At 43.3% G+C, this 23030-nt stretch overlaps 1 protein-coding gene across 4 annotated transcripts in view; it reads left to right on the top strand.

Annotated features, from left to right (window-relative positions):
* The window catches only part of RASAL2 (RAS protein activator like 2), a 229188-nt gene that overhangs the window by 34531 nt on the left and 171627 nt on the right, over nt 1-23030 (top strand). For all 4 annotated transcript variants that reach the window (XM_032804786.2, XM_032804785.2, XM_075067913.1 and 1 more), the window contains exon 2: nt 18969-19096. In XM_032804786.2, coding sequence (XP_032660677.1) covers nt 18969-19096 — 128 coding nt within the window. The remainder of the gene's footprint in view (nt 1-18968; nt 19097-23030) is intronic.

Genomic DNA, 23030 nt, shown 5'->3' with positions numbered 1-23030 from the left:
GTAAAACCCCGCTCCCAAACTAGATGAAAACATTTCAACCAAGAGCTGTTACTTTTCTTTCCTCAGAAATCAGATTGGGTCTAGTGACTAACAGCCATCAGATGTTATCAGGGCTCTTTAAGTAGAGCCATCGTCTGTAAATTTCTGTATGGTCCTGCTGTAAGTACTTTTTTTTTCCCCTAGCAGTCTTTGTGGGCCTCACATGTTCTCCTTCCAGAATTTGAGACAGCTTGAAAAAATTAATGTTAGTGAGGAAGTTTAGGTGATTCTTAAAATCCTGCTTGTGGGACAGCATTATTGGTACAGAAAACATACAGTACAGAAAATATTAAGGAGCAACAGCATGTTTGTGCTTAAAGGAGGTAAAGTATTAAAGACATTAACACTAAGCATCCAATAAGTATCAATAGTAAAGCAGTAAAGCAAAGGTTTAGTCCTGGTGTCCTTTATTTTTCTGGGATGTGGGGGATTGGAGGAAAATGGGAAGAAAGAGGGGAGATGTATGAGGAATCCCCTGGTAACATTATCAGATGTGTTGTGTAGTTGAGTGGCTTTTTGGCTATTAATTCCGGCTTTTCTCCTTGTGACATCACAAACCTGGAGGAGGAAAATTCACATTAGAAAAAAATAATTCCAGCAAAAATGAACAAAATATCTTAAATGTTTGATTTAATTTAGTTTACAATAAAGAGTGTCATCACTTGCTTGCTTAACATGCACTCTTACTTTAGATCAGACGAATGAAAGATGAACCCTCCTTTGTTTCTAGAGTTGAAGGAAGAGTGTAAAACTTCCAGGACTGCTAGAAAACACCTCATTAGCTATGCCATTACCATAGAGTGCGTTAACCATAATTAATCATGCTTACCATAACCATAGTAAACTTACTTCACCTGTGACATTTTGATACCTACCTGCAACATCTTGGCTGCCTTCCATTTCTAAATTCACCTCAGTCTCACAAGAAGGGACTTTTCAAATACATACCACAAGAATGTATTTTTGTATTGTCATGATGTTTCAGCCCTTAAGTTTCACTGGTGTGGGTTACTTCTTTCTACGTTTCCTGTATTTCTCAAGTCATAGTTTCCTTGGACAATATGCAGGCACAAAATCAGGCCAGTTACTTTACAGTATTCTGACTAAAACTGAGCTTTGGTTTAAAAATATTTAGGTCATGTGGTGGTAGTAGTTAAAGGAAAACACTGAGTCAGGAGGCATCTGATTCTTCATCTGAGCTGAGACAGTGATTCACTGTCCAAGCATGACCAGATCAGTTGTCAACTCACTATCCTTAACCAAAGTGGATTTTTTTTTTTTTTGGTGTAAAAGCCAGATCTCCTTCCCAGTTATTGCATCTGATCCTAGTTTCCCTAGGTAAAGTAAGCTACCTCAAAAAATCCTTAAAGCTGAATTTGAGAAAACAGTATTTTAAAACCTGTTATCTCTGTGCATTGGGTTAAATATAGTGGTTCAGATTAACAGCAATGGGAAGACTTTATTTGTTGTTTGTAATACAGAGCAGAATCCCCATCACATTCACTCTCCATTCTCCCCCCTCTCTCCACCCCCCACCCCAAAAAGTTATGACCTTACTGGACATCTTTTAACTGTAAAAAAGCCTCTTGCGTGGTCTGAATGTTTCTTTACTAAAATGTGTGCAGATTCTGTAGGGAGAGAGAGAGACTTGGAGGGCAAGGGAGGTGGTCTTTTTGTTTGTTTGTTTGAAGTGGGTGAAATCCACTAATTGGTGGATAATAGCTGGTTCCAGACTCTGATTAAACCATTTATAAGATGCCAAAACTAGGGAAGTCTTCCAAAATAGCATGGGGACCTGGTGGGAGGCTTTTTTATAATCTATTTAGAGTCTTTGGGAATAATACATTATTAAGGCAGTTTGCTGTTTACTGTGGATCAGAGAAGTTCATGTACTTTGAATGACTTGGATAATACCCTGTGAATGCAAGGAACAATGCCCCATTCCCCTAAGTGAAAGACATTATGCTGTCTCAGTAAGATCACACACATCTATGCAATGGTGTTTTTCTGTAGTCTCACTGTATCCTCTCAAAACTCATATAGCTCAGGCTTCAAGATATGTTTGTTGCAGAGCCCAGGAGGTGGAAAATACCTAAAATACTTGAGCTATTTTTCTGGGAAACAATCAGGTTTTCATGTAGATTCTTTACTCCCTATGCTTCCAGCTTGAATACCATAGAAATCCACAGGCTTTCTTTTCTCATCTCAGACAGGTGACTTTTTCTATAGGGCAGGATTTTTTTTAAACAAATGGGAAACCTGAGGTCCATTCCGTGAAAGCAGTATGTGGAGGGTTGACACCTAAATACTAACTTTCAGTATTTCAGTTTTGTTGAAGCAAAACTGAGGATGAAAGTGTTTTGAAAGGTTTAGTCTTTATACCAGTTTAAACTGCACAGGGGTAAAATATAGCCTAATGTGTGCCCAACTGGTATTTAACTTGTATTGGTATACTTGTGAAACCTAGCCCTTTCCATTCAGCAGCTAGTTCTTGACACTAGCCCAGCATTCCTCAATCTTTTCCTTGTCAATATCTCACATAACCCTTTGATATCTGTGAAACAACCCCAGCCCAGCCCATTCAGGTTGAGGACCCCAGATCTTGCCTAATGCTTCCTAGGTCAGGACTGGCCTAAGGAAAGATGATCTCCCTTCAATAGTAAATCCAGTTGTGCTGTTTCATCAAGAGTTTTAGTACGCTGAGAATCCCAGGTAGCACTTGATTGATCATGCTTCACTAAAGGAACATGGTTCCATGATGTAACTTTTATATGTTGCCGTATTAAATAGGGTTGCTAGGGTAAGAAGATCCAACTCAAATCAAGTTTCAAATCAAGAGGTAGCTGAAGTCTTCTAGCAAGATTCTGTTTGTGGATTAAATTATTCTATGGAAGTTAAAGATCAGGGAATAAAATGAAAAAAGGGTAATAATCTGTACTGATAAACTAATCATCTTTGTTTCCTTTTAAAGGAAGTTCTCTAACATAATAAGCAAACAATTTGTAAAGAGGCCATTTGGAATTGCAGATATGAAGTGAGTTTTATGTTTGGTTAGCTGGTGATGGTTTGCTGGCAAGGGAATGGAATAAGGCAGCTTTTGAGAGGTGTTTTGGTAATAGCAGATCTGCCAAATGTCATGGCACACGAGCATTTGGTCCCTAGCCCAAATACAGTCCTGCAACTGCACTGAAATCTAGAGGGGTTGCAGGAGTTGAGCAGAGTGTCCCCTAAGCTTATTTCTCCCAGTTGCTTTGGGCCACTGTAGAGCTGCAGTTTGAAAGAGACAAGATGCCTCTTTTCTTCTCCTTGCACCACTGCTGGCTAACTAGGGGAGAGAGCTAATTGTGGAGTAAAATGAGATAGTGGTCAGCATCTGCAGCTGTAGGATTTCTCTCTACTGGTAGTTCAAAGGCGGGAAAGAGGAGAGGAGATCAAACCACTTTTACCCTAGGGCGATATTTAGCTCTGGCCCTTAGACCTCCTAAGAAAAGCTCTCTGCTTCCACTTTCTCCAGGGAGAGGTGTCACTCAGGGTATGTCTACACTATGGGATTATTCCGATTTGACACAAACCGGTTTTGTAAAACAGATTGTATAAAGTCGAGTGCACACGGCCACACTAAGCACATTAATTCGGTGGTGTGCGTCCATGGTCCGAGGCTAGCGTCGATTTCTGGAGCGTTGCACTGTGGGTAGCTATCCCGTAGCTATTCCATAGTTCCCACAGTCTCCCCTGCCCATTGGAATTCTGGTTGAGAACCCAATGCATATGAGCAAAAACAGTGTTGCGGTTGATTTCTGGGTAAATGTCGCCACATCATCATTCCTCCGTGAAAGCAATGGCAGACAATCATTTTTGTGGTGCCACCTTTTTTCCCTTCCCCTGGATTTCCCTGGCAGACGCGCCATAGCTCGCAGACCCTGGACGCCCGTTCACGCACTTTTTTAATACTACTCATCAATAGTCTACATACTGGATGTTGCTAACAGACACAGTACTGCTAAGCTCACCTACAACCACCAGCATTCATTTGCGCTTTGCAAGATAGCAGAGAATGGTTAACTCAGTCATTTCTGTAACCGTCTGTGTCATTGAATTGGCGAGAGATGACGGTTATCATCGTTTGTAACCGTCTTGCGCTGTCATGGGTGCCTCTGGCTGAGTGGCTGGGGGCCAAGACAAAAATGGGAATGAGCTACTCCCGAGTCAATCTCTCCTTTATGGTATCTAAAAATTGTCAGTCCTGCCTAGAATAGGGGCAAGTGTACCCAGAGGGACCAGACAGCACAGCCGCTCCACTGCAGATCCTGCAGAAATGAGAGCTACTGCCTTTCTGGGGTGCCCTGCAACAACCCCATTGCTTCCCGCCCCCCCTCCGGGCTACCATTGCAGTGTCCCCCTTTGTGTGATGAAGTAATAATAAAGAATGCAGGAATAGAAACACTGACTGTTAGTGAAGAATAAAATGAGGGGAAGCAGCCTCCAGTGCTATGACAGTCCCCAGGCAGGACATTAAAACGGTGGAGAGGAGAGGAGCGTAGCATCCCCATCTGCTATGATAGTCCAGGGCAGTACAGAATACTTTTTTTCTTTACACATGAAAGGGAGGGGCGATGAGCTCAGTTCTGTACCATCTACTGGAATGACAGGAGTCATTCCTATTTTTAACCAGGGGCTCTTGGCCGACCTCACTCGAGGCAGCCAGGAGCACTCACGGGCTGATGACAAGGACAGTTCCAGTCCTACTTGACTGTACCGTCTGCCAACCGCAGAAGGGAGGAGAGAGGATGCTGCTGTTCATTGCCCCAGCAACAGGTCTACCAGCAGCATGCAGTAGACATAGGGTGAATAAAGTCAACAAATGATTTTTTTTCTGTTTTCTTTCACGGGGAGGGAGTAAAATCGACGAGATAGTCCTGAACCACCTCGGACAATGTGTTTGACTCTGCAGGATTGAGAGCTCAGCCAAGAATGCAAATACTTTTCAGAGACTGCTGTGGACTGTGGATAGCTGGAGTCCTCAGTACCCCTCCCTCCTCCATGAGCGTCATTTTGATTCTTGGCTTTCCGTTACGCTTGTCACACAGCACTGTGCTGTGGACACTGTATCATAGCCCTGAAGATTTTTTTTTAAATGCTTTGGCATTTCTTCTTCTGTAACGGAGCTGTGATAGAAACAGATGTGTCTCCCCATACAGCAGTCAGATCCAGTATCTCCCGTATGGTCCCATGCTGGAGCTCTTTTTGGATTTGGGACTACATCGCCACCCGTGCTTGATCAGAGCTCCACGCGGGCAAACAGCGAAATGAAATTCAAAAGTTCGCGGGCTTTTTCCTGTCTACTGGCCAGTGCAATCTGAAGTTCAATTGGCTGTCCAGAGCAGTCACAATGGTGCACTGTGGGATACTGCCCAGAGACCAATACTGTCAATTTGTGGCCACGCTAACCCTAATCCGATATGGTAATACCGATTTCAGTGCTACTCCTCTCGTCAGGGAGGAGTACAGAAACCGGTTTAAAGAGCCCTTTAGATCGATATGAAGGGCCTCGTTGTGTGGACGGGTGCAGCGTTAAATCGGTTTAACGCTGCTAAGATCAGTTTAAACGCGTAGTATAGACCAGGCCTCAGGGAGATGCTGAGAACTTGGTGGCTGTGTAGTAGGGCATATAATGCTTTCTTCAGTTCAATAAAATCTCTCTGCTTTTGAGAAATAGAGTGTGTTTTGCAAACTTAGTGGGAATTTAACTAAGTGGGAGTGAGTACATTTAATACTTGGGAGTGAAGGAGAGGTAAAAACTCAGTGGTCTGAGGCACAGGATGACAGGTGAAGAGGTGGGAAGGAGAATCCACTTTGCATTGCGGGCAGAGTCATACTGATGGCTTTGAGTGACTACAAGTTACTTGAAGTTCTGGGTAACCTTGGAAACATAAACTGTTATAGGAATGGGAGCTTGTGTTTTGATGTCATGGGGTTTACAGAGTCGTACAATGAGCCTCTTGTTTGCAGACCTGCACCAGAAGGTTGTGCTGGATTTGAAACACGCCAGCATGCCTGGTAGGATTCCAGTCTTAATTGTGTTATGTTTTTTGAGGTTCTACATTTTGGGCTGTGAAGCAACTTTTGATTAGTCCCTGGATTTTAGGGGCTCACAAAGAGATTAGCTTTTTTCCCTCTCCTGATTCTAATTTTGTTTTTCATTACTGTTGCATGCCAACTTTACAAGGCTTGAAACTCAACAGAAGATAGACAAGAGAAATGAGGATCAGTTACTCTTTTCTAGTTTAGCAATAGGTTGTGCAGCGTGTAAGAAGCTTATAAAGCTCAGCAGCATTCAAGCTAATTGACCCGCTTTAAACTGCTATTAAGAGCTTCCTCACCTTTGCTAAAGAGAGCTGAGCAGTGAACTGAGAAGATTTCTCTGCAGTAATCGAAATCCTGCTATCAGGCTGGTGATTGAGTTGTCTTAGACCAACTTTAACTCTCCTTAATTTTGCTCCTGCTTCTAACTGCTTAAGCCTCCCTGACCTGTGGAGCTGAAATGAGGGCCACTGTCTAGCTTGGCAGAACAATGTGATACACTCAGCGTCTGCCAGTTAGGCTAATGTTAAGCCCTTAAGACGGGTCGCCAGCCTGTGTCTGCAGCTCCTCAGAAGTTAGTATGAGGCTCCTTGTATAGGCACTGACTCCGGGGCTGGAGCTACAGGCACCAACTTTCCAATGTGCTGGGGGGCTGCTGACTGTTCAACCCCTGGCTCTGCCACAGGCTCTGCCCCCACTCCACCCCTTCCCACCACCTTCCCTGAGCCTGCAATACCCTTTCTCCTCTCTCCCCTCCCACTTGTCTCCTGATCGGGAGGTGTGGGAAGGGAGGGGGAGGCGCTGATCTGGAAACGCACTGGGACCGGTGGCGGGTGGGGGAGAGGAGCTGATGGGAGCTGCTGACGTATTACTGTGGCTCTTTGGCAATGTACATTGGTAAATTCTGGCTCCTTTTCAGACTCAGGTTGGCCACCCCTGCCTTAAGACTTGGGTCTCCTTTTGTTAGAACAACTCCAGGGCTTTCCTTCAGAAGAAAATACTTCAGTGAGGCTACTCCTGTGTATGTGTTAGCAATGTAAATAGCGCCTTGCAGCTTAATGCAGTTTCTTCTAAAGCGGTTGAGTACTGTTAGGCAAAAACTTGTGATACTAAACATTAGATGCTGAGGCTGGTTAATACCCTAGTTTACCCCACTGGAAGATCTAGAATATTAACATGGCTTAGGTCATAAGTAAGAGAGTGGTGCTTTTGGCCTAGTTTCTAGTGGACAGTTGACAAGCTTGCAAAAACAGCTGCCCAAGTATCAGTCTCTTCTCAGGGGAGACTAATGACATAACTGGGAATAACACAAATGTTGCAAATCAGCATTGAGGTAAATTGGCAGAGACATCTGGGAGCTCAGCTGAATAGGTATACTTACCACACCTGACTTTAACAGGGCTGTTAATCATCTATCCTTTTCCTTGAAAGGGTTTTTCCAGTACTTGTGAAACAGTTCTGCGTTTCCTATTTAAAGAAAAAATTTAGCGTAGCTTCAGCAAGATCAGGGAAGAGCTGCCTGCTGCCTTTGCTGATCTCATTGCTGAGACGGAGCAGGCACGTACTTAATTATTTACAGGTTTGTTTTTGTTTTCCATCTTTAATTGTGAAGGAGCTCCTGGTGGGACTGGAGCAACTTCATATGCATGAAAGTGACTGCTACGTACGTCAACCCATCACCTCACTGGGTCATCTTAAATTTTGTATGTGGAAAATATCTACCAGAAAACTTTAGAAATTTTCGCAAACTTTGATCTTGTTTCCTAAAACTCCAGAGGGAGTTCCCTACTTTTCCTGCGCTGAGACCAGACTGCTTCTGCTATGAGAGAGATGGAGAAGACAGCTAACTGCATAGCAGATTTCCTTGTAAGCATTCAGGCTTTCCAACTGTTGTAAAAAGACTGGTGCAGATTGAACCACATCAGGACAGCTCATGGGAGATGTGGACAAACCCTCTTTAAATGGAAAATGAGGCAAACATCTGTAAGTGATTGGTCACCAGGCACAAATGATGAAGCACATCATATCTGAATGTCCCCTTTGGCCGGGGCCTGAAGGACATTCACCAGCTCACTGCTGCAACAAATCTAGATATAAATTTATAATCATTGCTACCTACCCAAGCCATATGAAAGAAGACTTGTTGGTAGCCACTGTGACTCTCCTAAAATTGGCCATCGCTAGTACAGATACAAAGATTCCTCATTTCAAATAGAAGACAGAAGAGCTTCAAACCACAGTTTGGAGATTAAGATCAAGTAGGAGATGCATTACCTAGAAAACAGGCTGCAGCATCTGCTTCAGTGTATTGGTATCCCAGAATCCTCAGAAGAAATAAGTAAGGTAACCTTTTACAAACTACCTTCTGAATGTAGCTTTCCCACTACAAGCTTCTACCCAAACACTGAGAGTGAGTGATCTTATTAGGCTGCTGGCTCTTAAACCTAGGTCAGGTGAAAAATACAAGCGATAACCTGCAAATTTAAAAAATGTTGTAAAGACAAATTCATGTAAGTTTACAGGAAAATTAAAAGGAATGTTTGGTCATCAAATATTTGTCTGGATCTCAGTGTGGAATTGATGACTGAATGGAAATACTGAGTGGAAACAAGAATAGATCTTCCCTGAGCAGTATGGTGTTCAGCTGGCCATATGGCCCCCATCCTCCACAGTGAGAAGTGTGTGTGTGTGTGTGTGTGTGTGTGTGTGTGTGTGTGTGTCTCTCTCTCTCTCTCTCTCTCGGAACTAGAGACAGGGAAGCTCTGGCTCCTGACCGGTCATGTCTGTGATGTTTTGGGGTCCACCCACACCGGTAAGGGGTTCTGTCACTACCTGCCTGGTATATTTTTTGGCCCTTTGTACTGTGCAGCTGTGTTTCAGTTCTCTGACACCAGCAGCCTGCCCACCAGCACATGGTTTCACTCTGGCTCTCATCAGCCTAGTAACTCTCTGCAGGGTGACACCACAGCCCTTCCAAGTTCTGGGTCTTCCCAAATACATTCTTTCTGACTTCTGAATTACGCGACAGGGCTTGGCTACACTTGCAAGTTGCAGCACTGGTGAGGGGGTTACAGCGCTGCAACTTACTCGGTGTCCACACTTACAAAGCTCAGCCAGCGCTGCAACTCCCTGGCTGCAGCGCTGGCTGTACTCCTGGTCTGCTACGGGTGTAGCGAATCCAGCGCTGGTGATGCAGCGCTGCTCATCAGGTGTGGACACTCACCAGCGCTGTTATTGGCCTCCAGGGTATTAAGAGGTATCCCAGAATTCCTGTCTACAACAAACCGGAAGGTACTCCCCGGAGCTACCAAACACAGCTGCTCTTTGCTCCAGCGAGCGAGCCTACCCGAGGCTTTGGAATGTTCACAGCTGTTTGCTTGAGGAGACAAACAGCACGGCGGGGGGGAGGGAGTCCGTCGGAGAAGCTGCTTATCTGGTCTGAAGCCTTTTTACATTTAAGAGTGATTGAGAGAGGGGTGGGGGAAATGGCCAGAATTTGCAAGGCAGGGAGCTCACAGTGTCTGCTCCAAAAATCCGCTCTCTGTGTCTCCCCGACGCTCCCTGTCACACTCCACCCCACCCCCCGCTTTTGAACTTGCAAGGCAGGGAGCTGTCACAGTGTCTGCTCCAAAAATCCGCTCTCTCTGTCTCCCCGACGCTCCCTGTCACACTCCACCCCACCCCCCTCTTTTGAAAAGCACGTTGCAGCCACTTGAACGCTGGGATAGCTGCCCACAATGCACCACTCCCAACAGCGCTGCAAATGCTGCAAATGTGGCCACACTGCAGCGCTGTTCCTACACAGCTATATGACCACAGCTGTAACTCCCAGCGCTGCACATTTCCAAGTGTAGCCATACCCACAGTCTGCCTGATCCCCTCTAGTTCATCACCCCAAAGGGTGAAGCCAGCCATCCCCCGGTTATCAGTTCACTTTGGCATACACACTTCACACAGTTTGCACACCAGAGACTTGCTTGGAATAAAAATAAACAAAAAGTTTATTTAATAGAAAAATCTCAGATTCAAAAATGAAATAGTAAGGGAAGCAAACATATGCATGTTGCCCAGAAAATAAACATATCTGCAACTACAGACTTTACACTTTTATGTTAGATAAATTCCCCTTTCTAGTAAATTACATATTACCATAAAGCAGATTCCCAATGTACCCCTTAGCTCTAGGACGGATCCAGCGTTCCCAAATAGCCCTGAGATTGTCCCCCCAGGTTCTGGGTGATGTTCAGTCCAAACCCCTTCCATTTTAAAAAGGGTTTGCAGTTTTCTTCAGCCACTAGAGATATTCAAAGTGGGGAAAACTCCCGCCTTTCTTAGTTTCCGAAGACTGGGATTTGCTTTTTGGTTACAAACATGTTCCCATTTCCTTTGATGTTTCCTCATAGTTTTTTCCTGGGCTTACACAATGGCTAGGTGTTTAAAGTCCATTTCATCTGCCCTCCCTCCCTTATTGCACCACTGCGCAGTTGAGGTGATGCTGAAATTGTACCACAATCACAAACATATATATACACACATTCATAACCATAACCTGTACATGTATCTCAGAATGACTGCTAAGTTCAGTGCATTACAAGCTATCATAAAAGATCTTTATTTACAGTAAAATAACATTATGCAATCAATTGTTTTAATCCTCCCCAAAAATAAGCAGTTAAACCTTCTGTTTGGGATGTCTGGACCCTGTCACAGTGACTCACATGGATTCTTCCTTGTCTGATACAGTCCTAAAGTGGAAGAAAAAAATCAATATTTTAGACCATGTGTTGTTACTTTTGTACATGGATCTGTCCCTAGTCATCTGAAGTCCAAGAAAATGCAAGTGATCAGCTAACAGGTTACCATTGCAGGATTGCCCAATGCAAGAGGCGATTAAGGAAGCCGTAGAGGATTAACATTGGATTCCAGCCCCAGTGGGACCAGTGGGACCAGGGCGAGGTCAAGCCATTAACTGTAGGCAGTGGCGTAGCCAGGTTCTAAGTGTAGGGGGAGCAAACCTAAAAAAGGCCCCCCCCCCCCAGGCTCCTCCTCTGGCTGCATCTCCCTTGGCTCCTCCTGTGGCCACACCCCTGCCTCAACTCCACCCCTTCCTTCCCCCATTGGATCCCTCCCCAAATCCCCCCCACCCCCAGTCCTGCCCCCTCACTTCCCCATTGGATTCCAGTTCAGGCCTGGGGAGGAGATGCCCCTGTGCAGCAGCCTGGGCACACGGGCCATGGCTGGCTGGGGCCGGGAGTGCTGCAGTGCAGTGCGGAGGCTCCTCCAGCCCAGGAGGCAGTGTGGTGAGTCTGATGGCAGCGCAGCCCGGGGGCGTGGGCCACCCACTGGAGACACGCGGCGGAGAGGGGCTGTGAGGGCAAGACTTGTCCCAGGCGGGGCAGCTGGCGGACAGGGGCGAAGAGCCGGTTGGGGTCCCCCAAACCCATAAACTTCCCCTCAGCACATTTTCCAAAAGCGGCGCCTGCTGGGCCGGCGCTGGGGGCTGCACGGCTGGAGGAGCCATGGGGGAGGGGGACGGCAGGCATGGCTGGAGGAGCGAGGGGACTGGCTCCTTGGCCATCGCACCCCACGCTCAGCGCGGCCCCAGCATCGCCGCAGCCATCATTAGCAGGCCCCAGCTGCTCTGCGGGATTGCACACAGCGCGCCGACCTAGCATGCTGCTCTCCCCGCAGAGCCTCCCGCCCTGCCCCGGGCACATGTGACATGTCCCGCTGCCGGCAGGGAGCCCCGCATCTCTCCCGCTCAGCTGCGCTCCAGCGGCCGGGGAGCTGTGTGCGATCCTGCAGCCCGGCCGGGGTCTGCTAATAGTGGCTGTGGCGATGTTGGGGCTGTGCTGAGCATGGGATGTGATTGGCCGAGGAGCCGGTCCCCTCGCTCCTCTGACTCCGCCTGCCGCCCTCCTCCCCCATGGCTCCTCCGGCCGTGCTGCCCCCAGCACCAATCTGGCAGGCGCCGCTTTTGGAAAATGTGCTAAGGGGAAGTGACTGCTTCCCCTGCACCCCACTATCTGCGCTACTGACTGTAGGTGCTACCCGCTTCTTAATAGTTGATGGCATTATAATACAACATTTTCGTAGACTCATAGACTTTAAGGTCAGAAGGGATCATTATGATCATCAGCTTTGTTCAATGGAAAATGGATTTTTCAGGTAGTTTTGGTTGCAAGCAGTTGGGGTAAGAAGGCCTGACAGATCACAAATGCTGATGGCCTGACAAAGCAGTCATCTTTTCAGTCACCCCACCCTCAGTGTCACATTTTTATACAAGTATCTAGGCATCTATCTGCACCAGCAGCTGCCAGAAGAAAATGACTAGATTCAGTTCAAATGGAGTTGTGTGCATGTTCACGTTTGTTGGATGCAGGTACTAAATATAACAGAAGGAATTAGTGCTGGACACTCATCTCTGTAATAATATCCTATGTAAACAGAGTGCCTGTCATCCGAAAGGATCCCCACAAGCTTTACGCATTTAAAATAATACATATTCCACACGGATCTTTTCACCTACTATTCAAATTCAGCTGCCTCTTGACTGAATCATGGACACACCATTTCTCTTCCTAAACTGCTGTGTGAATGTTATATCTGCAAGTGGAATCCTTGATAGGGTCAAATTGTGATGTAACGAAAACACCAGGATTAGCGGTTCTACTTTGGTGTGGTTTATCAATCATGTCTTTAATTACCGCAAATGGTCAGGGCTAGGTTTTACTTCTCCTCAGTCTGCATCTGCAGCCCTATAGTACCGCCAGTGCCATGCTGGGACATTTATTTAAGTATCTGTACTGACTTGGAGAAGTTTGCCATCTATTGATTCCCCAAAACCACTTAATGGAGCACCCTAACTTTTCCTTGGAATACTTCCTTCTACCTCAGCTTTGCTTATCTTGAGAAATGTGACATCTTTTTTAATCGGGATTTGGGAATTTGAGAAATGATGAATGCAAGGTAGAGTCATGTGAACACATGATAGTATATTCTTCGCTGTGCTTTTCCTAATGTCCTGTCAGAGCCTGTGCTCCTTAAGACTTCTCTCCTGTACCCCAGAGCTTGTTCACTCATGTTTTAATTGTGCCACACCTGTCTGGACACCTGTGATTGCTTTCCTGCTTAAAGCACTCAGATCTAGTTGTCTCTAAATTTTTCAACCCTGTACTCCTCCAGTATAGTAGATCTCTGCAACTCTCCATCTAAAAGTTGTGTGGCTGCATGAGATGGTTAAATACAGTGAAACTACCTGTTTTCTAGGTATTGCTGTTTGTGTCACATTTAGTGGCTGCTTTTAAAGCAATGCTATCTTAGCAGAAGCTTAAGCTGCTTATGTGGGGCAAAGGAATGAAATGCAATGACATACAAACATGTTTTCCCTCTACTTCCTTCATTTCTTTACTTTTATATCATTAGCTTAATCACTTTCCAAGTTTTGGATTTAGTCCTGTAAAGGTTTCTGTGCATCGGAGCCTAGTCTTTGTGGGACTTCACTGCACTACCCAGGCTTGAAGTATCAGTTTCAGGTCAAAGGCAGGGTGAAGGTTCAGGTTGATGCTTATTTTAACTGAACTGCTTTGCCTCTACATATTTGTAAGAGTAGGGGGTGCTGACAGGCTCTCAGCTGACAGCATTTACCCAAAGCCCTCTGAGACGTCTGTTGCCATGGTAAGCAAATCAAATATCATGAAAACACTGACACCATTTTAATGAACCTGTTGTCAAAAGGTGTGTTAGTGCTCCCACTAGTTATATATAAAAAATAATCTCCCTGTGGGCTCACTTTGCTGTTACTTTAGTTATGAAGGAATTGCGAACCAGCTGTATCAGAAACATTAGGGGGTGAAAACCTGGCCCCATTGAAATTAGTGAGAGTTTTGGCATTGACTTCGACTTCAGTGAGGCCAGGATTTTAACCTAAGAGCGTATTGTAAGAATGAGCTTTCTTTGACAACTCAGAGGAGGGCTGCTTTTTGCTGCTGAGATACTGGTATTTTTTAATAACAAAAAAATCAAACCTCTCCCCAACAGGTTGAGAACTACTTAGTAATTTAAAAAATGTTTGCTGTTAATTTGATCAGCATTGAAACAGAAATGCTCAAATATCTCAGGGCTCTGTAAACGTTTCTAAATTATGCTTTAGGTCCCACTCCAGTTTAAGCTGCTCGCTCACCCTTTAATCTTGGATGTGTACGAACCTAGAACCAAAGTATGGGGTTTTGTTTGTTGGTTTAAATTCAGAACTAGGGAAGCAAAAATTTTTTTTTAAATGGGTATAATCAAGAATAATGTGACTTTCAAAGCAAATAAACTCCAGTGTCAGAAGTAATGTCCTGATTTTCCCTTTGGTAATCAGAGAGAGAGAGATGACCTTGGGTAAGGATATGTGCATACTTTTGTCTATTTTGGGCTGATTTAATGAGCATTAAAATTGCACATGGTTTTAATGCAAAATTCCTCAATCTGAGAATTTTTTATGTTAGGACTGTCACCCCCTTTTAAATACTATAAATATCTCCTCTTATTTGCATAACACTACATATTTTTGCCGGCATTGTGAAGGGAGAGGAGATGCTCTCTTGTTACTGCAACAAGAGGGCACATTAAGACCAAATGACATTGGGGCATGTGTTTAACTTCTGGAGATCATTCTCTAGTTATATAATACTGAGGACTGGCTTTGGGAAATTTGCTAGACTTCTCCTGTTTTGAATGCTGTTTGAGTAATATTTTTAAAATGCTGCATGCTCATAATGGAACGATGCAGAAATGCACCCACTTATACTACGGGTACCCATCCCAAAAAACTACGAAAGCACCCTTCAGCTCTCACAAAGCCTCACACCTCTTTTTGGAGGGACCAACTTGGACACTGGCTCTTTCTTTCCCTTCCTCTGCTCTCTATACTAAATCATACCCCTTTGTTTGCTCTGTCATGGTAAATCTATTGTTCACGTTCATAGGTGCCTTCTAGTTTGTGAATGATAATGTACGAGTTGCCATCCAGCTGAATAGAAGAACGCTTTGTGAATATTTATAGACATGCTGAATGGAATTTCTAAAGCCATGGGAAAAAAGAACAATGCAGTTGTAGATCTTCTGGTAGGTCTGGTGATATGACAGGCTTGCAGTGATGCTCTCCTCAGTTTAGCAGTGGAGTATGTACAGAAAAAGGAGTTCTGTTTTTTTTAACCTTGTTACTCAACTGGTATTAGCATTTGAAGGGTCACAGGGCATGATCTTTGATCCTGTGAGTAGGCCAACTGATCTATTATTTTGAATGCCTAATTGTAAGAATGCAGAATGGAATGGATTGCATCAGACTACAGGAGGAAAATCTCTCATCAGTGCTCAGCTTAACACGTTGATACTCTGCATAGCATCTGCAGTATTTAGAATAGGGCTCAGTTTTTCAGACGCGTCATTCTGTTCCATATTTCATATTTACTTCAGGTCCAAACGCTTAGCAAAGCTACACAACTATATTCTTGAATAAATTACCTTCAGGGGAGACTTTGGCCTTCCAAATGTTATGCTTGCTTATGTGAGCTGACTCCTTCACAAAATGGCCCCACACTGAGAAATGAATCAGCCCCAGCTTTGAATCTCTCCCCAGGAGAAGGTGTGCAACATTATAGTTAGTGAGAAATCCCAATTTTGTTATCTAATTTTCCACAATTCTTCAAACACCAGGTGGCAATTTACTCCTATGGATGCTAACTTGAGAGGTTGATTTTTATGTACTGAAATCCTTTTGATCCCCATTATTCAGTACTACTCAACCTCTTGAAGTTCAAATGTAAGATAAAGGCATAGATGAGGAATAAAAGAAAACAGAGCCTCAGAGTTTATGAACCACTGTGCATCTTTGACAGTGCTAGTGCACTGTCACAGATTTGCATGGTCTTTGAAAACACTTAAGTCCCAAATAGTCTGTAGTCTAAACTAGTAAAATACCTCACAGACAAGCTTTTGCCCAAGCTCTGGAGAGATCAGCCACCTTGGAAGACCCACTAAAAATGAGTAAGTTGGATAGGGATATTGCTTGCCACAGAAATGGAGGCCATTCTGGATACAGTATACAAATTAGTACCAAGAAATATCATTTTATCATGATGCATTCTCTGTGTAATTTGCATTTAGTTTCCCATGGGTCTGCAAGACAGGCTTTCTGCTGGTTCCTAGAATGTGGACATCCAAACTGTGGCATCCAAAGTTGCAAAAAATGTACTTTCAGTCACTCTCCACTATCTTACTGCAGGTACTGTTGTACAGTCAGAATTAAGAGATGACAGAGCTGTGTGTTAACATTCATTGCTCTTCACTGATGTACATTCCCTGTTGGCTACTGGCAGCTCCTTATACCAAGATGGCATATTACGTTGCCAGCAGTTGGTGTGGAAAATTGTTCTGACGTAACTAACCCACTTGACAGCATAACTGTGGCTGGTCCACTCTGCCTGATGCTCAGTTAAGTACTGTAGTTGTTAGTGCTGTGGAAGATGTTATTCTAGTCTATAAATCGTATCAGCTGAGCGTAGAAATATTGGATGCTATACTGGTGAAGCCTACATTTAGTGGAAATTATTATGCAAAAGATTTTGCATTTTGCAACTCACATTTAGCTTCTACACCAAAAATAAGAAGTCTCAGTAACGTGGTTTTGGTCTTTTAATGATTGTCTAAGTTAAAAACAAGTAAGGGGTTTTTGTGTGCACACTTGATACAACCACATTAGGTAAAATCCTTTGTTTCACAAACCTTAATTTGTCAATATCTATCTATCTATCTATCTATCTATCTATCTATCTATCTATCTATGTGTGTGTATATATATATAATCCATCCATCCATCTGGAGGTGTAATGTTCTATTTTTTTAGACTGAGCTGTGTATGTGCTCCTCAATATTAGGATAGTCTGCGGTGGTCAGACCATGTTTCCCGACGCTAGAGAGTGTCTCATTTAACTGAGTCTCCTAAACAGGATTTTGAAGAATGTTGAAATACACAGAAATTAATTGTGCTTCAGAATTGCTCTAAACTATTGTAAATCAAGCCTATGTTGCAAGAGTCAGGTAGCCTAACACATAGACATGAATTTATTAGCATATTCAATGCCAATCATTTCATGAAATATTCTCTAAAGAAAATGTACATGTTTTCTGAATGGTCAGAAGAATCCTACTGTAATGGTCTTTATCTGTACCCTGAAAACTTGGCTCAAGGAAGAGTCAATGTTTTCAAGCTGGCAGATTCAGAACATTTAGAGCTATAAGATTATAGTTACTTATTTGAAAAATTGATACAAATATTAACTCTTCTCACATGCATATAATGCTTTTACTAATATATAGAAATGCAGAGTGTGTACAGCTTCTGATATGGACTGCATCTTTGAGGGCTAAATATTTAATTCTAACACTCCAGTCTTGGCTTATACTCTACTTTTCTCCTAAGATTGAATGCTGCAGTGTCTGAGGATTTGCTGGCCTCTAGCGGGGAAGATACAAAAGTCTAACAACTGTAACATACTTTAGCTCTGAACAAGTCAGTTTTAATTGTGGGTTGTTAGTGAAAGGAGAAGAGGATTAGGAATCATTCGGATCTCAGCAGAGGTAAACCAATGTAAAACTTGAATGTAAACTAGCAACAAAATTTAATGTTACAAAAAAGCCAACGTCTGACACTTAGAACTGTGTAAAGAGGTTCTTTGCATGTATGTTTCCTACATTTTGATAAATTGGGGTAACCAGGGCTGTATATTCTTGAGACTTGAACAGCAGTCTTGACCTTTACTACCACTGTTGCAACTGAGGGGTTCCCACAAATCTTTTAACAGTGTACCTTAATCCTTACCTATTTCCTCTACAATACCAGGCCAGCAATAGCTCTGTCAAGTCACATCATTCCTGATGTGCAGCACCTCCTGCTGTTCTGGACTTCGCTGCTCCTGAGTGGAGACTGCCATGCATGGTGTGTGTTTTTTGACATAGACGCACAGGTTTAAGTTTTAGTCAAGACAATAGGTGTGAGATCTTCCCCAGTCTTGGAGAAAGCTTGTTGGTGGTAAGATGCACAATGCATCGGTAGTTAGTGCATATAATTTTAATGGGAAACAAAACAAGTTTTAAAAATAAATGTGCTCAGCCCACTAGACCACCTTGCCTCTCAACACTGGGAACCAGGCAGGTGTGAATTCTATTCCTGATTCTGCTACTGAGTCACTCTGTGACTTTGGGCAAACTTGGGCAGACTTTTGTGTCTGTCTTTACCATCTTTATAATGAAGAGTGACGTTCCTCACACCTCATTTTGGAAGGGAAGCGTCTCAATATTAGAGAAGGAACTGCTGTCAGGACATGCTCAGTGAAGAGCACTCTGCTTTGGAATCTACATCCGCCATAGTCTGAAATAGCCTGCATTTATTAACTTTCAAGGCAAGGGTTAAGGCCTGTGTGTTTACTCAGGCTTTTAAGGAGGGAGAGGTGATAAGGGCTGATGTTTGAGGGACAAGGGGATTGAGTATGGAAGCTGCTAGTTTTACTTTTGTTCAAGTTCTTTTTAGTTCTTAGCACAGTCACTTAGAGGTGCCTCAGGTGCTTTTGATTTGTTACAGATCTATTATAAATAAAAATAAACGTGTTAATATTTGTACTGTGACCTATACAAAGTTCCACACAGCTGACTTGTAGAAGAAGAGTGGACTGTTTAATATACTGAAACGTGCACTCTTTTTAAATACAATTTGCAGTTTTACACTGTTTCTGTCTACAGAGACTCAAAAGCACAAGAAGATGGCTAATTAAGTTCTCTAATGATTCCATTTTATTCTTTCACAGATGTGAAAGGGCCACCTACCCACAGACTGTCCTGCGGCCAGTCTCCCTACACTGAAACTACAACATGGGAGAGAAAATATTGCATCCTGACGGACAGTCAGCTGGTGCTGCTCAACAGGGAGAAGGAGGTGAGACACACTGCCAATGCCAAAGGGATTTCTCCTTTTGAATGTATTTGTCAGACAGCCAGAGAGCGTTTCTCTTCTTCTTTAATTAAGGGGATCGTGGCTGCAGTTGAGACTATCGCTCAGGGGAAACTAAAATAATATTAGTGGTGGTAGGAGATAGGGTATTGTCTCTAATGTACATCTGTACCCCGATATAACGCGGTCCTTGGAAGCCAAAAATCCCTACTGCATTATAGGTGAAACCCCATTACATCGGGGTAGCGGCGGCAGCGATTCAGTGGTGATTTAAAGGGCCCGGGGCTCCCCGCAGCAGCCAGAGCCCTGGGCCCTTTAAATCGCCAGCCAAGTCTCGCTGCCGCAGCTCCGGTATAGCAGTGGCAGGGCTCCAGCGGTGATTTAAAGGGCCTGGGGCTCCCCACAGCAACCAAAGCCCCGGGCCCTTTAAAACGCCACCAGACCCCTGGGGTTACCGCGCTATATGCAAACCCGTGTTATATCAGGTCACGTTATATTGGAGTCGAAGTATACTGAGAAGAGAAGATGCTGTCTGCAAACTTCATATTATGTTGTCATTTTTGCTATAGTCAGCTGGGAGGAGAGGGAAGCTGAGATAGGGTTTGCCCCTTTCTCTTGGTAAACTGGGCAAATGATAGGTGTCACTGGCAAAGGATGCTCAAAGCTGTTACAGCCTTCTTTGCTGTAGCTGTAAATTCATTATTTGTGTCGGTGGGATACATGGTATGATGATTTGGTATAAAGGCTATCTCAGCATGATTCAGGGATAGCTGCATACTTCACTCGCATTGTTCCAGCCACAGGCTGATAGAACCTTTATCCTACACCACACTATCATGTAGTCTGTATGTCAAACATTAGAGGAAACCCTATTAAAAATGTGCTAGTTTAAAAGATTTTGTTCAGACGCCTTTTGTACCCTTCTGCCTGTAAAGCTAGTCTCCTCTACTTACCATGAAACCAACCATACTGTTCTCAGAAGGAGCCATAGGAACCTCTTAAAAAGTGGCCTCAAATGGTTTTAAGGCCCAGGATTCCATAGGTCCGGCAGTGAGATAGGAATTTCCATGTTCCTCTGCTTTAAAGCTTGCATATCTGTCACAGCACAGTCTCAAGATATCAGACTGAAAACCTATCATTGATGCAGCACTAGATATCATCCATCTTGCACTTTGATCAGTGTAAATTGTTCTGGGGTCTATAATATTGGAAATAGTCTCTTGGGAGATGTTGTTGCTAATGAGGTGGTCAAAGATACATGGAAAAACTGTAGATGCATGTGCAAAAAGTCATTTACCACACAGTTCTGCAATTTGTCCAATGGATGTGAATGGTATGTGGATTTATAACAACACTATTAAGTCACTAAAGAAAATCATGGGCATGGAGGAACTAGTACTATCCATATACTAATCCCAGTTATACTCTGCATAAGAGAAACATACCTCATAAAATGTAAATTGGAACACACTAGGTTAAATCACAAATAACTATCTGATGGCTGTTTTTGAACACTAATCACATAATAATTGGGTGTTTGTTTTAGTTACAAAGGTCAGTTAGGAAGGTTTTGCAAAGATATGAGTAAGATGAATCTCTTGGCTAGAAATAAAATGATGCGGGAGGGTTATATTAGTGCATAGTATCACTAGTGTATTAAGTTAATGAGTGATATTTAAATGCTTTCCTGTTCTGCCGGTTGTGTTAGAAATTGAAGATTCTGTATGTGGGCATACAAAACAGGGATATTAAATATACCAGTTACAAACAAGGGAATCCAGCAGGAAAGTTAACCTTCACAGTGTGGTCTCGGAGAAGCCTGCCAGGAGTATTGCCTTGAGAAATTACTCATCGTTTCATCCAAATTGAGCCAAGTAGACACTGCATGTGGTATAGGTGTGACTCCATACAATGAGCAGCTGACTTGTTTTAGAAGCTACAGTCTACAGACTCAAACTTGCTATTTTGATTTTTTTAAAGTAATTGTAACTAGTCGAAATGGAGAAAGAAGAGAAAATCCTACTGGAACCTTCAGTTGCACATAATAAAAATAGAAGGCCTCTGAATCTGTACACATGAGGGTGTGTTTCTCTGCACTTATAAAAGCACAAGTAGTTTTACAAGAAATTCTCTTGTGCAATCTTAAGGTGAAGAAACAAAGAGCTGATAAAACAGACTAATACAAAACAGCATAGGCACAAAGTGGTTTTACATCTTGAATGCTTTTTGCAGTAGGTTAATCTTGGTTGTGTTTATAGAGGACAGAAAGAAAAAGTCCACTTGGAGAATTTTAATCGGCAGGTTATTCCTGCCAGAATAATAGGTCTAGAGATGGGAGTGAACTAAGATGAAAAAGGAGAAGTCAGGAGACAAACTTGGGTGGATCATGTGGGATGTAGGAGGAGATTTAAAGTAAACACTGTAAGTGGGACCAGAACTGTGTAGAGCCCTGAAAGTATAGGTGAGTAACTTGAACTTGATACAGAAGGAAAGTGGAGGCTAGTGAAGGGAATGACGAAGTGGGAAAACATGTTCAGAATAGGATCGGAGGAAGATGATCTGGGAGGCATCTTTTTGCCTAGGTCAGACAGGGATGAGGCAATCAGTGGGAAAGAGAGAGAGGGGTTATGGTAGCAAAGATGAAAGGTGGTAAAAGTGTTCAGCATCTATTTTTTTTTTTTTATTTTGATCCATTAAAGTAAGACACTTTGGGTTAAATTGGAAAGGCTCATACTAGTATGATATTCACTGAATGTAACGTTTTATATCCAGAAGGGGGGGACCCAGTGCATGCAGAATACAATTAGGGAAGTAAAATAAACCTTAACTGTTTCACCTGTCGCACTGGACTTACCTGCACTTCATTTCAACACAAGGAGTGTTCTGAATGAAATGTGTAGACCTATTTCAGTATGCTTGGGGAAATGAATAGAAACATGTAATAAGACATTGGAAAAACTGCTTACAAGTATTTTTTTTTTTCCAGAAACACTGCACAAGTACATATATTGATTTGACTGAACAGAGACTATGCCAAGAATTCACTATGTGCATATATTTCATGATGCAGTTGGGTCCAATGTATCTTCAGTTACTTAGACAAAAATAAATTATGCCAGCAGCACCTTGTTGGAGTGTAGGCTGACAATAAAAACTTAACACTTTTGTGAACTTGTATGGAATTAAAATTGACAAGGAAGAAGAGGAGACAGCACTAAGGAAAAGAGATCAAAACCCAGAAAGCAAGTAGAAAGAGAATAAGTCTGAGGAGGAGGGGGACACAAGCGCACAGGCTCCTCCATAAAGTGAGGAATCACTAGCCTGTGAGATGTGGACCTACTGTAAGATTTCAGAGGCACTTTTATGGTGTGATAATGCCTTGCAGCATCTCCCAAGACCAGTAGAACAGGTCTAGGCTACTTCACTTCAGAAGTTAAGGTTTTTTTCCACAATGGAAACATATACTAGATCTGATTTCCACTCTGTTGTTTGGGGAGAATGTGGATCTTTCCATCATCTCAGTAAAATTTTTATGTAAAGTAAGAGCTGTGAAAGCATGTTTTTAAGATACCATAGTATAGGGCTATTCTCATGAAGGCCAAAGAAACAGAGTTTAATTTAAGGGGTAATGGAATAGTTTAGTGCTTCTGAGGAGTGGTTGCAGATGGATAATCGCACAGGACTCCCATGAGGGAGGACATAAACGTGGGATCATGTGACAAGTAAGTGGCAGTCTCACCAGCAGGGTTGCAGTTCTTCTGAGGTTCACTGTCTGTAATGTGGCTGTTGTCTGGGTAGAATCTGTTGTTTTCTTTTGGATTAGAAGTAGATTAAGCAAGGATGAAGAGCGTTTTACATTGCGCAAGATTCTTTCTGAAGCTTCTTCCCTCAGATTCCAGGTTCTTTGCCTGCCTTTTTC

Source organism: Chelonoidis abingdonii, chromosome 7 (genome assembly GCF_003597395.2).
Source record: "Chelonoidis abingdonii isolate Lonesome George chromosome 7, CheloAbing_2.0, whole genome shotgun sequence".
In the NCBI taxonomy this organism is placed as follows: Eukaryota; Metazoa; Chordata; order Testudines; family Testudinidae; genus Chelonoidis; species Chelonoidis abingdonii.
The sequence above is the reverse complement of the archived record's forward strand: the minus strand, read 5'-3'. Positions and strand labels throughout refer to the sequence as shown.